Raw genomic sequence first — 15,000 nt, 5'->3', positions numbered from 1 at the left:
CCAGGGCATGTTCGACTGTACTTTGTGTCCATTGTCTTCTGACTGTCTGGCTGGCTGGCTGTCTGGCTGTTCCTTTGTGTCCAGCCTTGATGGACACAAAGACAAGCAGTGAGGACTGAAGCAGGGAAAGACACACAGAGACAAAAAGAGACATGTAGCCCAGAAGCTGTACCAGTTAAGCCATGATTCTTCAAGAAACTTAACATGGACAAATCATAAGTAGCCCAGAAGCTGTACCAGTTAAGCCATGATTCTTCAAGAAACTTAACATGGACAAATCGTAAGTAGCTCAGAAGCTGTACCAGTTTAAGCCATGATTCTTCAAGAAACTTAACATGGACAAATCGTAAGTAGCCCAGAAGCTGTACCAGTTAAGCCATGATTCTTCAAGAAACTTAACATGGACAAATCGTAAGTAGCCCAGAAGCTGTACCAGTTTAAGCCATGATTCTTCAAGAAACTTAACATGGACAAATCGTAAGTAGCCCAGAAGCTGTACCAGTTAAGCCATGATTCTTCAAGAAACTTAACATGGACAAATCGTAAGTAGCCCAGAAGCTGTACCAGTTAAGCCATGATTCTTCAAGAAACTTAACATGGACAAATCGTAAGTAGCCCAGAAGCTGTACCAGTTTAAGCCATGATTCTTCAAGAAACTTAACATGGACAAATCGTAAGTAGCCCAGAAGCTGTACCAGTTTAGCCATGATTCTTCAAGAAACTTAACATGGACAAATCGTAAGTAGCCCAGAAGCTGTACCAGTTAAGCCATGATTCTTCAAGAAACTTAACATGGACAAATCGTAAGTAGCCCAGAAGCTGTACCAGTTAAGCCACGATTCTTCAAGAAACTTAACATGGACAAATCGTAAGTAGCCCAGAAGCTGTACCAGTTTAGCCATGATTCTTCAAGAAACTTAACATGGACAAATCGTAAGTAGCCCAGAAGCTGTACCAGTTAAGCCATGATTCTTCAAGAAACTTAACATGGACAAATCGTAAGTAGCCCAGAAGCTGTACCAGTTAAGCCACGATTCTTCAAGAAACTTAACATGGACAAATCGTAAGTAGCCCAGAAGCTGTACCAGTTTAGCCATGATTCTTCAAGAAACTTAACATGGACAAATCGTAAGTAGCCCAGAAGCTGTACCAGTTAAGCCATGATTCTTCAAGAAACTTAACATGGACAAATCGTAAGTAGCCCAGAAGCTGTACCAGTTAAGCCATGATTCTTCAAGAAACTTAACATGGACAAATCGTAAGATTGATGGACAGACTAACTATGCTGACATAGGGAAAGACGTTTACGCCTGCATGCCGGAAAGGCGCCATCTTACATGAAAGACAAAGCCAATCCAACGTGTCTGTCTGTTTGTCTGTCTGTCTGTCTGTCTGTCTGTCTGTCTGTCACTTCACATGGTGCGTCTTTGCCTATAGATTTTGAATGTTAAAAAGTCTCGTAAAAACGGACATTTTTTTTTATATTATTTACAAAAATGTGCTTTGTAAAGAATTTCAAGTAAAAAAACAACAATATCTTTTTGTATGTTTTGATTTGTGTTTTTTTATCAGTCGTCTGAATGTGTTTCTCTTTCCTTGTTTCCAATTATAATTCCTTGCAAGCTTATCCGAATCCGGGAGATTGCGCTAAAATAATTCTGCAAGGAACGTCCCTTTAAGGATTTATCCACTTGAGATCGGATGAAAGTAGGAACACACCGCTTGAGAGCAAACACGATCAATCATGAAAATAGGTCAAAACGCGACGAAGACGACAGGTGACTATTGGGGGTATAACCGGGTACATGGCAGACAGGCTACCCGGAGTGCACAAATTAAGAACGTTACGCTCCTTTGTTTCACCTCTGTCCGTCTCTCTGTCTGTCTGTCTGACAGTCTGTCTGTCTGACAGTCTGTCTGTCTGTCTGTCTGTCTGTCTCTCTCTCTCTCTTTCTCTCTCTCTCTTTCTCCCTCCCTCTTTATTTTTCTGTGTCCTTCTCTCTCTCTCTCTCTCTCTCTCTCTCTCTCTCTCTCTCTCTCTCTCTCTCTCTCTCTCTCTTTCTTTCTCTCTCCCTCTCTCCCCCCCCCCCCTCTGTCCATCCATTTCTCCCTCCGTCCGTCCCGGTTCCTTCACTGTGCAGGCTTGCCTATCTAGCTGTCCATCTGCGAGTTTCTACACATCTGCCTGCCTTTGTCTTCTGCCTGTCTTTCTGTCTGTCTGTCTGTCTGTCCGTAGCAGATCTCGTGCCAAACCATCCCTGAATAACTCACTCAACCACTGTCTAAAACAAATAAAACCCAGTATCCCGTCAAGGGACGAACCTTAAATTCTTAAATGTATTTGTGGTCGTTGTTGCAGTCGTCGGGGCGACGGATGGGTCTGTCTTGCGCCAACTGCGGCACCACGACCACGACATTGTGGCGACGGAACGCCGAGGGAGAGCCTGTGTGCAACGCCTGTGGCCTCTACTTCAAACTGCATCAGGTAACAAAGTCTTAGATGGTCTTTCTGGTTCATTTAACTATGAGGTGTAATTCACAGGGAAAGAATAATTTCGCACGAAATGATGATTGGGAATGAGAAGAATAGAATGCGAAGTGTTCATCGTTTGAATTATCATGAGTCTTAAATGGATCAATATTTACTTGTTGTTGTTGAATTTTCTCGTTTTTCGCGGTTGTTTTTTTCATTTTCATGACATGAAATGTTCACATTATATCTGATTGCAGATAAGAAAACTTTAAACTGTGATTACTGTATTACTGTGTTCATCGTTATCATCACCATTATCGTCATTGAAAATACAGAAAGCGGAGCCGCTTTGTCTTCATCTACTGTTTAATTGATTCATTCATTCATTCATTCATTCATTCATCCATCCATCCGTTCACTCATCCATAGATTGATTGATTGATTGATTGACTGATAGATTCATTTATTCATTTAATCATTCATTCCTTCATTCATTCAATTAGTAATTCAAATTCACTGATTCATTCATTTACTCATTCATTCATTTATTCATTCATTCATTCATTCATTCAACCATTCACTCCTTCATTCCTTCATTCATCACTTATTCAGTCATTCACTGACTTATTCATTCATTCATCCATTCATTCATTGGTGATTCATTGCACTCAACAGGTGGCGCGACCGTTATCCATGAAGAAGGACGGAATACAGACGAGAAAGCGGAAGCCGAGGAGCTCCTCCTCCAAATCCAAGTCCAAGTCCTCATCCTCGTCCGCCTCCGTCTCAGACACCACCTCCATCCCATCCTTCGACGGAAGCGGCGCGGCCATGATGCAGCACCAGCAGCACCCGCAACCACCCCCGCTGCATCCCCACCACCAGCAGCAGCAACAGCAGCAGCACAGTCACATGCAGCAGCAGCAGCATCAGATGCTGCACGACACGCACACTACGTTGCCGCAGACACTCTCTCTCAACCTGTCCACCTCTCTGGGAACGGGCTACCCCGGTTCTGGGTCCGTTTTGGGGTCAGGAAATCTGGGGTCAATGAGTCTTGGATCAGGCTACAGCGTCACCGGAAACGGGCTGAGCGGAAGCGGGTCTCGACTAACCCTGCAGGGTTCTTCGATGGCTTCAGGGTTGAGCGGAGGGCATCTCGGCGGGTCGGGTCTGCCCCTGCCTGGCATGTCCGTCATAACCAGTTCTGGGCTCCAGCTAGAAAGTGGTCTTCACGAATCCGGTTTGTCAGCGAGCGGTCTTTCCGGATCCAGTGTGGGTTCCCAGGGTTCCAGCGCCGGGTCCGTTTCTTCTCAAGGTCTGCTGGATTTGACCTTGACCCGGACGGAGGTCAACACTGCATCCATGGCAGGTAGAGAATTTTGTGAGTTCGCTGTGGCTTTTTTTTTTCACCCAAAAAACCTTGTTGTCTTCTGTTAATTTTCTCATTTGTCTCTATCTCCTTCTTCTGCTACTGTCTTCTTCCTCTTTAGCCTTCTCAATCCTAGTAGAAAGATTTTCAGTTCAGTTCAGTCCAGCACTTTTTTCTCCTTTTTCTCGTTCTTTTTCGAAGTCCTTTGTGATTCGATTTCGAAATGTACCAGTTAACTAGTCATCTTTATATTCACATGCACTTGCAAATAGATGGGTTTACGGCTGCCAATGGGAGTATATTCACATTATACAGCCATGCATAACAGTGTTCTTTGTCTATAATAAAACACTCTTACCATCCATGAATTGTGGTGACGAGTTATGTAGTGGATGTACTTATTCTGTGTCTGTTGACTTTTTCAGACAGTCCTGAAGACATGAAGCCGCTGCCCAGCTACTCCACGCTGTACCAGGGGCATAACTCTGCAGTCCTGGCCGCGCTGAGTTCCCCTGTCAGCTCCCACTCCAACACCCTCCTCCCCATCTCCAGCCTCACGCCTCTCGGCAGGCAGCAAATGATGTCATCAACAGCCAATCACATGCCGTTTAACAACGGCGCCATCAGCAGCCCGATAGACCGCGGCCTCTCATACGACAGCATGCTAATGAAGCAGGCCACCGAGCCGCCATTTTCTCCTTCGCCGCCCAAAGCCATCCCCGTGTCTTCAGAGTATCAGAGCGAAACGGAAGCGGCTGTGCAATCCCTGCATGACAGCGGAGACATTCTACAGCTCAAGCCAGCTTCTGTTGACCAGTCGTGACCGTCTGTATGTTTACAGCTTGACCTTTGGACTCGAAAAAATTGAATCGACGATCATAGTTTCAGTCACGTGTGTTTGGCAATGACACAGACGCTTATTCTGCATTCTCTCCCCGTATTTGACAGTATTGCCGCAACTCTTGCAACTAAAATTTGTCGAACTGATGACGTTTCCTGGCAAAGCCTCCAGGATTCCAGGGTCATGCGAAATCAAGAATCAATCAGTCCTGACCAAAACCACACACTACCAAAGTACTGACTGACTGATATAGGAGGGGTCAACCCCTCCTCTCCGCCAACTTGTCATAACCGCTTTTACGCGAGCGGTCGACGTGGATTGCCGCTGGCATATAAAGGTGACATACGTAACGAGTGACCATGAGATGGCAGCATTTGTGAGGGGTCAGTTTCTTAACGCTTGCGGTGTACTGTCCCCCTCTGTCCTGGTCAGTTTAGGCCAGAAATTGGACCCAGTATTGAGAAAGATAAATCATAATTCAGTCTGAGCTTGGCTATGGCGTTCCATTTTAGTAGCGGAGACTTTCCTGACTGTTGTCATTTTCTGACCAACGTGACCCTAGAAAACTGACAGTTGTAAAACATCTCAGAATACTTGAACTGCACCTAAAACGTTCAAGACACATTGCACTCTGTCTCCAACAAAAATGGTGTATTGGCGTAGGGAAGCCTGCCACATGCAACATTGTCATTTTAATCTACCCGCATGGAATCAAGTCGAACTGTGTCAAAGATATAGAGACATTTAGAAAACTCTTCGAAAGATGCCGTTATCATGCCAACATTTACAAACTGGCAGACAACAAAAACTATGTTTTAATTCAAAGACACAACACCGTTTCCTATCTAATAATCTAAGACTGTGTCAAAATATATCAGCTATCTATATCAGCAAAGATACAATCACTAAGGCCAAAAAAAAAAAAGGTCTGTTTACGGTAACATAGGCCAAAAAAATAGGGTCGGTAGGTCGGGATTTTTTTTTTTTTTTTTCTTTTTTTTCTTCCAAAAACCCATATTTTTACGTTATTTTGCCAAAAAAACAAGATTTTTTTCTTTTTCTTTTCCGAAATGCCAAAAAAAAGTCTAGGGTCGCGCGAAAAAACTAGGGTCGGTCGGGTTACCGTAAACAGACCTTTTTTTTTGTTGTTGGCCTAATCAGTCTGGAATTGTAAGTGTTGGTCAGCAAAAATGTATCAACAACTTTATTATCAGTGCTTGCATGGTTGCATGTGTGTGTGTGTGTGTGTGTGTGTGTGTGTGTGTGTGTGTGTGTGTGTGTACCCCCGTTTCCACAGGTTTGGTTGCCTAAATCACCATAAGGCAACCATCCACACGTGGATGGCAACCTAAACTCTGGATGGCAACCTAATTGTGTGGATGGTCGCTTCATTTAACACCGTTAAATTGACTTTTTTGACGGAAAGAATGTCATAACAATGTTTAAAATGACATTCTTTCCGTCCTCTATAGGCGACGAAATAGGTCAAATTTTGTGCATTTTTTAGTGCAAAATTCTTCGATGCCGGAGCGAGTACTGCACCCAGTGCTGTTGTAGTGCAAGTGCACTAGAAAGGCACTACACCCAGTGCCGCCTCTTAGGTAACCATCCACACTTTAGGTATGTGTGTGTGTGTGTGTGTGTGTGTGTGTGTGTGTGTGTGTGTGTGTGGACATTTCAGGCGCAGAAAAAAGTGGACAGCGCATGAATTTTAATTCAAACGAGATATGTGCTGTTAGTGTGAACGAAAATATCGGGGATTGAATAATTCTCTCTAAAAACGAGATATTGACATTTTGCTCTGCAGAAAAAGGGTAATCAGCAAAGCTTTAACCAGAAACAGAGCGATATGTAGAACTTGTTCAACATGTGAACCTGCATGAAATGTGTTTTTTTTTTAATGCACATGTTCATTTCATCCACTTACATGGAATATTGACAGTAGGCAGGTATAGTACATGCTCATTTAGTTCATGTTTAGATTGTGTGGTGAATTCTGATCGTATTGATATGGCTGCACACGAGTGTAAATCTTACTGTGTCATTTATGCATAAGATTCCATCTTTTTCCTACTTGATTTGTAAGATTCAATCTTGTGTTTTGAATTTGTCTCTGTTGTAAGTCGTTGATTTTTCAGTAAAGTTAACTTCATCATCGTTTGTAATTGTAGAATTGTGAATGTCCATGATTGTGTTTTTCGTCTTTTATCGTGCATGGTGTGCATCAATTGGCATTGTTAGGGGTGAGGAATCGGCTCTTCAAAATGTGTGTATATTTCGCTCTTGAGTTTGATTCGAAGTGCGTATCAGTGTTATCTCTTCTTTTTGAATGGTTCTTTTCCCTTCATCAAGAAAAATTAAACAAACATACACGAAACACACATGCGATCTGGACACTTTATTGAAAATGAACGCCCTTAGTACATGTTTCACTTAACTCTGTGCACTTTAGTGTTTGCTTCGTGTTTGTGTATATATAACGCATTACAAAGAGGATTTAAGTAACAATATCGCACTTTCATTTGAACCTTAACCTGACAATCGTTTTCCTGAGAATACTGTTGAGATGGCTGTGTATATGTTCTGTCATTCTAGGGGGAAGATCATGTGAGCAGATACATGGACTTAAAGTGTATAGCAAATGCTAAGTTTGCAATCTTGCCAGTGAGGTTTTCACGAACATAATATATGGTTTTTTGTGTGTATTGATGATAATGCATGATGAATGCCCATTTTGACTTGAATAAATAATTCATATGTGTTTATTATGAAATGAAGGGACTGGAAAAATTCGTCAACAGAATAATTGAACAGAAGGTCAGGGGAGATAATCTGAAATCTCTGTTAAAATTACTCGTGCATCTACGCTAAAAATGAAAGTAATATTTTCATTGTTATCAACTTTCTCAATGACAGTAAGTTTCATGACACTTTGCAACAATGTTAATTGTCATTAATTCGGGTAATAATGATAGTATCCTTCAGGACTATAATTGATCCGTTTTTCTGCCAGTTTTTGAGGGGTCGGGGATTTATGCGTAACGAATCTTAAAGTAAACAGTTTTACAAATCCCTTTTCTATCAACATTTTAGATAGAAGCTCTCAAATAGCTATGCATAAAACGTTCATATTCGTAATTTTGCTACATTTTCTTAACTGCATGACACCAAACGAATCATGATGCTCCAAAGTAAGATATACATTTTCCTTCGGTTGGATCTTCTGTAAAGTCGGTGCAAAAAAAAGACAAACTATGAAAACGGTTAAAGTCAACATTTAACTATTTGAACTGTTTGAAGCTATCAAATCGAAATTGGAGAGATAAATGTAAAGCTAACAAAGAAAAAATATAAAGATAACTCGATAACTGTGCCTCCTACAGATAGAAGTGAGAAGAAGAAGACGATTTTGAGTCGTGAGTCTTGAAAGAATTACTTAGAGATCAGCGGATTTTGTTTTTGATTTAAACAAAATTTTATTCAGTTTTAGTAACGTGACATACACTATATGACATAGGGAATCTGAACACAAGCATAAAAATTATATCAACGAATCCAAAGCGAAACATAAAAGAAGTAAACAAATGAAGATACTAATTTGAGAATATTTATTAATAAGATTTGTTTTTAATGTGAATGGGATTGCAGCCAGGAAACATATACCGACTTTTCACGTTGTGTTTTAGTTTGGGATGAATATAAAATTGATACCAGGCATACTGGAAGTTCCGTTTCAGTCTGTCTCTAATGCTAGCGTATTCTAATGTGTGTCTAGTTGAATATGTATACTCTTCTGTCAAGAATTATGTACATTTTATCATGTTGTATCCATATTGAAGTCGAAGTGGATGAAAAACATGTGTATATTGATGAAGGGTAACTTTAGTAAAAACGAGATTTTTGTGTGCAGAATTTTTATAGTCATTGGTATGCTCGAGATTTTGTTGACGCTTGTATGTTTTGTAAATGTTCTCGATACTATTTGTTCCCTTTGTATGTGTAAATCATTCTGTTAGTTAATTGATTCTTGTTTCGTTTTGTCTCTTGCCTTTTCGGCTTTTCGTAAAGAACGTAGGTGGGTTTTTTTTTCTCCATTTGTTTGTTTATTTTAGTCATGCTTCTTTTGTGTTTTTCTTCTACTTTTCCCTAGTCTTTGTTTGAATCAGTGTTTGTTTGTTTGTGTGTGTGTGTGTGTGTGTGTGTGTGTGTGTGTGTGTGTGTGTGTGTGTGTGTGTGTGTGTGTTTTATTTTTCATTATTTTTTATCATTATTTTTGTGTGTCAGTGTTCCTATTTCTACCCCTTCCCCCCCCCCCCCCCTTTTGCTTCCGTTTTTTCATGTTTTAATTTTAATTTTTCGTGTTAAGAGTAATACGTGTGTTAATGCTTTTCTTCTAACTTTGTACATCAGTTAACACTCAAAGTTGCCGTGACTGTCGGAAACGTTAAAGACACCCTCCTTCCCGTGTTAACGATCATCTAAACCACCACAGATCTGTCCATGCTGGTGCACGGGACAAGAGCTTTGTTCCACTTGGACATATACCAACATTCAACACCTTCATGCCTCCCGTGCAGTTTAGATTCATTCCGTGAAGGCTGTCCTTCAGTAAAGACCGAAGTTGACTTCATGAAGACTCAGTCGAGTCGCGAAGTCTTTTAAGGCCAACAAAAAATAGGTCTGTTTACGGTAACATAGGCCCAAAAAATAGGGTCAGTAGGTCGGGATTTTTTTTTTTTTTCCAAAAAACCATATATTTATTTTTCTTTTTTTTTCTTTTTCCCAAATGCCAAAAAATAGTCTAGGGTCGCGCGAAAAAAATAGGGTCAGTCGGGTTACCGTAAACAGACTATTTTTTTTGGGGGGCCAAACCAAAGAATTCAGTTGCAACGCTTTTCGTCCAGCGAGCTTCGTGAAGTGGACTTCGCCCAATTAGTATTAGGCTTATACTTTATTTTCACGTTTAATTGGACAGTAGTCCAAGGCGGACTGAAGACAGGGAGAATTATTTTGTTTTTTTGTTTTTTTTGTTTTATTCTTTTTTTTCCTTTTTTATTTATTTTTTATTTTTTTTAATTTTTTTTATACAACACATTATACATTACATCACAGTTCACATCGCCACATACATACATACAACATGCATACTAAAAGAATGATATAGAAAAGAGAGAGAAATAGAGAGAGAGAGGGGGAAAGTTAAGGAGGCACTGTATAGGACTGTTTGACTACAACAACTACTAGACCCTTAAATAATATTGATTACTACAAGATTCAAGTTTACAACAGAATATATATCAAGATACTGTTAACGAATTAAGGAGGAAGAGTAGAGCCTAGTACTAGACAATTTTCATCAGAGTTCCATTTACATTTGTAAATATAAAATTTGGCCAATAAAATAATGAAATCTAAGGCTTTATCAGTGAACATATTTTCCTGAACTCCAAACAATTATTTTGTTACACCGTTCTTGAATTGTACCAGAGTGACGGTACCTTGCAGCATGTCTGATACCTCTTCTCACAAGAAGATCGATAAGCTTATGAAATCACATTTTATAACTTATTAGTATGGTTTGTTTGAAGAGGTTTTGTTTTACTTAATAATAGTACACGTGTGTAAATCTGTGAAGTTTAAGTTTTGGCTTGTGGAATATTCACGGAGATTTATACCTGTATAAATATGACTATAGCATCATTCAAATCATAAATGAGGAAGAATGAGTAGAGGTTGGAAGAGAGTGAGAGTGACTGTGTGTGTGTGTGTGTGTGTGTGTGTGTGTGTTAGTGTGCGTGCGTGTGTGTGTGTCTGTGTGTGCGTGCTAGTGTGCGTGCGCTGGTTCGTGTGTGTGCGGGGGGGGGGGGGGTTCGTGTGTTTGTAATTTTGCCTTTGCAAGAGTGTTTTGGTTTTACATAGATGTAAGAAATGTTTCCATGGTTAAATGCATCTATAATGTGTATAAAAAATTTTCTCTACCCCCTATACAGTTTCCATGTAAGTGAATAAGTATGTAAAAGTGATATGTGGACGCAATTCCTTGTCATTATCTTCAAAACGTGTGTGCGGGGGGTGTTGTCCATTTTTAAGATTTGTGTTCGATGTGTGTTTTTTGTTAGTTCGTTTCTTTCCTTGTTTCTTTTTTTTGTGCGTGTGGGTTTTTTGGGTTTTATTTGTTTGTTTGTTTTTAAGATGGAAGAAGTTGAAGAGTGGATGTGTGTTGCATTATTAGTGTTGTCATTGTAGACTCATGATACCGTGCTACGAGACTGTTCTTGCCAAGAAGTAGAAAACTTGCATCAGTGCATTTACCGAAATAAAGGGTAAACAATTTGTGGAACACTGTGTGTGTGTGTGTGTGTGTGTGTGTGTGTGTGTGTGTGTGTGTGTGAGAGTCAGAGTCGGAGTCGGAAATGTTATTTGTTAGGCCTCCGGCCCATAACAAGACTGGTGACACATAATACAAGCGAACAATGTTTAACCTTTGCCGTGCTTCCTGGGTTCACACTAAAATCATTGTAACTCTGGAACCATTAAAGGTATCGTTTTGAAATTTTAAGTATCTCTCACACACCTAATTTGCTCCCTGTCTGCAAATGTTTAGTGTGTACATGACAAAACATCAGAATTAATTGATAATGATAATTTACATAAACACTACCGATGGCGCGGGTTCACACAAACCCATACTTTTAAAGAGTAGTAGTGATTGTAACTATCCCTCTGCCGACGGCGCGGGTTCTGCTACACCCATAATTACCAAAGCGGCGGAACAGTGTCTGTCTGCCTGTTTGTCTCCAAGAGACTGTCTGTCTCTCTGTTTGTCTGTCCGTATCTCTCTGTCTGTATGTCTGTTGTCAGTTGCTCTGTCTGTCTGTCTGTCTGTCTATCTGTCTATCCATCTATCTGTCTATCCGTCTATCTGACTGTCTGTCTCTGTCTCTCTCTGTCTGTCTCTCTGTCTGTCTCTCTCTCTGTCTCTCTCTCTTAGTCTCTCTCTCTGTCTCTTAGTCTCTCGCTCTCTCTTTCTCTTTCTTAGTCTCTCTCTCTCTCTTTCTTTCTTAGTCTCTCTCTCTCTCTTTCTTAGTCTCTCTCTCTCTTAGTCTCTCTCTCTCTTTCTTAGTCTCTCGCTCTCTCTCTTTCTTAGTCTCTCTCTCTCTTTCTAAGTCACTCTCTCTCTTTTTCTTAGTCTCTCTCTCTCTCTTTCTTAGTCTCTCTCTCTCTTAGTCTCTCTCTCTCTTTCTTATTCTCTCTCTCTCTCTCTTAGTCTCTCTCTCTTTCTTAGTCTCTTTCTCTCTCTCTTTCTTAGCCTCTCTCTCTCTCTCTCTCTTAGTCTCTCTCTCTCTTTTTTAGTCTCTCTCTCTCTCTCTCTTTCTTAGTCTCTCTCTCTCTCTAGCTCTTTCTTAGTCTATCTCTCTCTCTTTCTTATTCTCTCTCTTTCTTAGTCTCTCTCTCTCTCTTTCTTTCTTAGTCTCTCTCTCTCTTCTTAGTCTCTCTCTCTCTCTTTCTTAGTCTCTCTTTCTTAGTCTCTCTCTCTCTCTTTCTTAGTCTTTCTCTCTCTTTCTTAGTCTCTCTCTCTCTCTCTCTTTCTTAGTCTCACAAAAGTAGAGCGTGAGTCTCTCTCTCTCTCTTTCTTAGTCTCTCTCTCTCTTTCTTAGTCTCTCTCTCTCTTTCTTTGTCTCTCTCTCTCTCTCTTTCTTAGTCTCTCTCTCTCTCTTTCTTTGTCTCTCTCTCTCTCTCTTTCTTAGTCTCTCTCTCTCTCTCTTTCTTAGTCTCTCTCTCTCTCTTTCTTAGTCTCTCTCTCTTTTTCTTAGTCTCTCTCTCTCTCTCTTTCTTAGTCTCTCTCTCTCTCTCTTTATTTGTCTCTCTCTCTCTATCTTTCTTAGTCTCTCTCTCTCTCTTTCTTAGTCTCTCTCTCTCTCTCTCTCTCTTTCTTAGTCTCTCTCTTTCTTAGTCTCTCTCTCTCTTTCTTAGTCTCTCTCTCTTTCTTAGTCTCTCTCTCTCTTTCTTAGTCTCTCTCTCTCTTAGTCTCTCTCTCTCTCTCTTTCTTAGTCTCCCTCTCTCTCTTTCTTAGTCTCTCTCTCTCTCTTTCTTAGTCTCTCATTCTCTTTCTTAGACTCTCTCTCTCTCTTTCTTAGTCTCTCTCTCTCTCTCTTTCTTAGTCTCTCTCTGGCTTTCTTAGTCTCTCTCTCTCTCTTTCTTAGTCTCTCTCTCTCTTTCTTAGTCTCTCTCTCTCTCTCTCTCTCTCTCTCTCTTAGTCTCTCAGTCTCTCTCAGTCTCTCCCTCCCCCTCTCCCTCCCCCTCTCCCTCCCCTGCAAGAGGTCGGTGAAGGGAGAAACTCGATGCACCCACTGAAGTAGCGCTGTGGGTTTCCCTGAACCCACCCCGTCGTTAGAGAAATAAACGGTAAAAACCCTCTTTCAAATGTATGGGTTCAGACAAACCCGCATCGTCGTTAGAGGAATAAACGGTAAAAACCCTCTTTCAAATGTATGGGTTCAGACAAACCCGCATCGTCGGGAGTGTGTAGTCAAAAGCGGCATCCGGCAAAGGTTAAAAGAAGCAACCTTATGGACCTGCATAAAATCGTATAGCCGGCTTTGTAAATATACGTTGCTAACTTGTCTTACCACTTGGCCATTTGTAGAGGATAGTAATTGGCACATTCTAAACATGGATGGGTTCCGATAATACTTTGAGGCTATTAATTCAACTCTGATCTCATTATATGCGGGACAAACAAGTAAAAAATGAACTTCCGTCTCAAGTGTATCATCTGAGCACAAAGGGCAAAGTCTGTCTACGTTATTCACATTGGGTTTATACTGTAAATAGTGGTTATTTAAGGGTGACATACCAAATCTGAAACGTGCTAACATTCTCCTCAAATGAACATTTCTTATCTGATACAAATAACCACTCATACACAAGGACTGCTTAAATAACGAATACACATGATAAAACACGTGTGATTCAAGGGAACTATGCCAATCCTGTCTAAAGCAATCGACAAGTCTTTGGCGAAATTCTCTTACAAACGTGGAAATATCACCAACACCTTGTGCTTCCCACACTTCACCAAATCCATACTTGTACAAAACATTACGAACGTTACAAGCCTATGTCGTGTAATTTTGCCTTTGTATAGACAATAACATATTATACACTTTCTTGGGGTACCTGTTGCCATCCATCCGAGTTAATCGAAGCCAAACCTTCATACACTTTATGTGCGTTACCACAAACAGAGGATAACGTCCTGTTTCACCGTAAACTATATGCCTTGGTGACTTCGAATGGACACCGACAAACCTTTTAACGGCAGACAAATGTACTCTTTCAACAATTTGTTGATCAGCAGAGAGTCCCCAGACCTCCGAACCGTACGTCAAGATCGGTTGTATTTGACTGTAAAAAAACGTATCAGGAAAATATTCCCCAATACTCCATAGAAGTTTGAGGATAGCTGATACTCCCTTTCTCGCGCGATCAGCAAGGTCGTTTAGAGTGTGGGAAAAAGAGATTCTTGTGGAAAAATAGACTCCTAAATATTTATACATGTTTACAACTTTCACTTCACTATCACCAAAGAACCATTTTTCTCGTAATGCCAAATGGCCACCGTTTCTAAACACAACTATGTTCGATTTAGCCATATTTACGACTACCTCAAGCTTCTTTGAGGTGGTCAATAAAACATTTAGCTGGTTTTGCAAACCGATGACACTATCAGAGATTAAAACCACATCATCAGCAAACAACAAAATCAATAATTCGACTAAATCCGGTGACAATTGAATACCGTGTCTTCCATTTGCCATAATGTCTTTGGTTAATTCGTTAATAAACAATGAGAACAAAATCGGTGAGCATTTTTCACCCTGTTTTAGGCCGACTGGACACATGAATACATCTGAAAGTTCACCTCCTGCTCGAACACACGTTTTCACTGTCGTATACATACTTTTAAGGGCTAAAACAATCTTTCCACACATGCCATTCTGATCCAGTACTTTCCATAGTTTTTCCCTGTGAACAAAGTCAAACGCTTTCCGAAAATCTATAAAGGCTCCATACAGTTTTGTGTGTGAGCGAGAGAGAGAGAGAGAGAGAGAGAGAGAGTGTGTGTGTGTGTGTGTGTGTGTGTGTGTGCGTGTGTGTGTGTGTGTGTGTGTGTGTGTGTGTGTGTGTGTGTGTGTGTGTGTGTGTGTGTGTGTGTGTTTGGCTCGCTGTCAATAGTCGCATGGTGTTTATGAGTTTACAAGTACGGTAGTGTGCTTGCGTTTGTTTTTCTGCATGTCCAACTGTCCGTCT

The 15,000-nt window shown here is 40.7% G+C and overlaps 2 protein-coding genes across 2 annotated transcripts in view; one reads left to right on the top strand and one right to left on the bottom strand.

Moving 5' to 3' along the window:
* The window catches only part of LOC138979532 (uncharacterized), a gene marked incomplete at its 5' end in the record, with an annotated part of 34,455 nt that extends 28,866 nt beyond the window's left edge, over positions 1 to 5,589 (top strand). Inside the window, 3 exons of the mRNA XM_070352245.1 lie at positions 2,354 to 2,485; positions 3,149 to 3,857; positions 4,271 to 5,589. Of these exons, the coding sequence (XP_070208346.1) occupies positions 2,354 to 2,485; positions 3,149 to 3,857; positions 4,271 to 4,668 (1,239 nt within the window). The remainder of the gene's footprint in view (positions 1 to 2,353; positions 2,486 to 3,148; positions 3,858 to 4,270) is intronic.
* LOC138980604 (alpha-amylase-like) overlaps positions 1 to 15,000 on the bottom strand; it is a 335,113-nt gene that overhangs the window by 301,537 nt on the left and 18,576 nt on the right. The window lies entirely within an intron of this gene.

The sequence above is a fragment of the Littorina saxatilis genome, linkage group LG11 (genome assembly GCF_037325665.1).
Source record: "Littorina saxatilis isolate snail1 linkage group LG11, US_GU_Lsax_2.0, whole genome shotgun sequence".
Classification (NCBI taxonomy): domain Eukaryota; kingdom Metazoa; phylum Mollusca; class Gastropoda; order Littorinimorpha; family Littorinidae; genus Littorina; species Littorina saxatilis.
The sequence above is the reverse complement of the archived record's forward strand: the minus strand, read 5'-3'. Positions and strand labels throughout refer to the sequence as shown.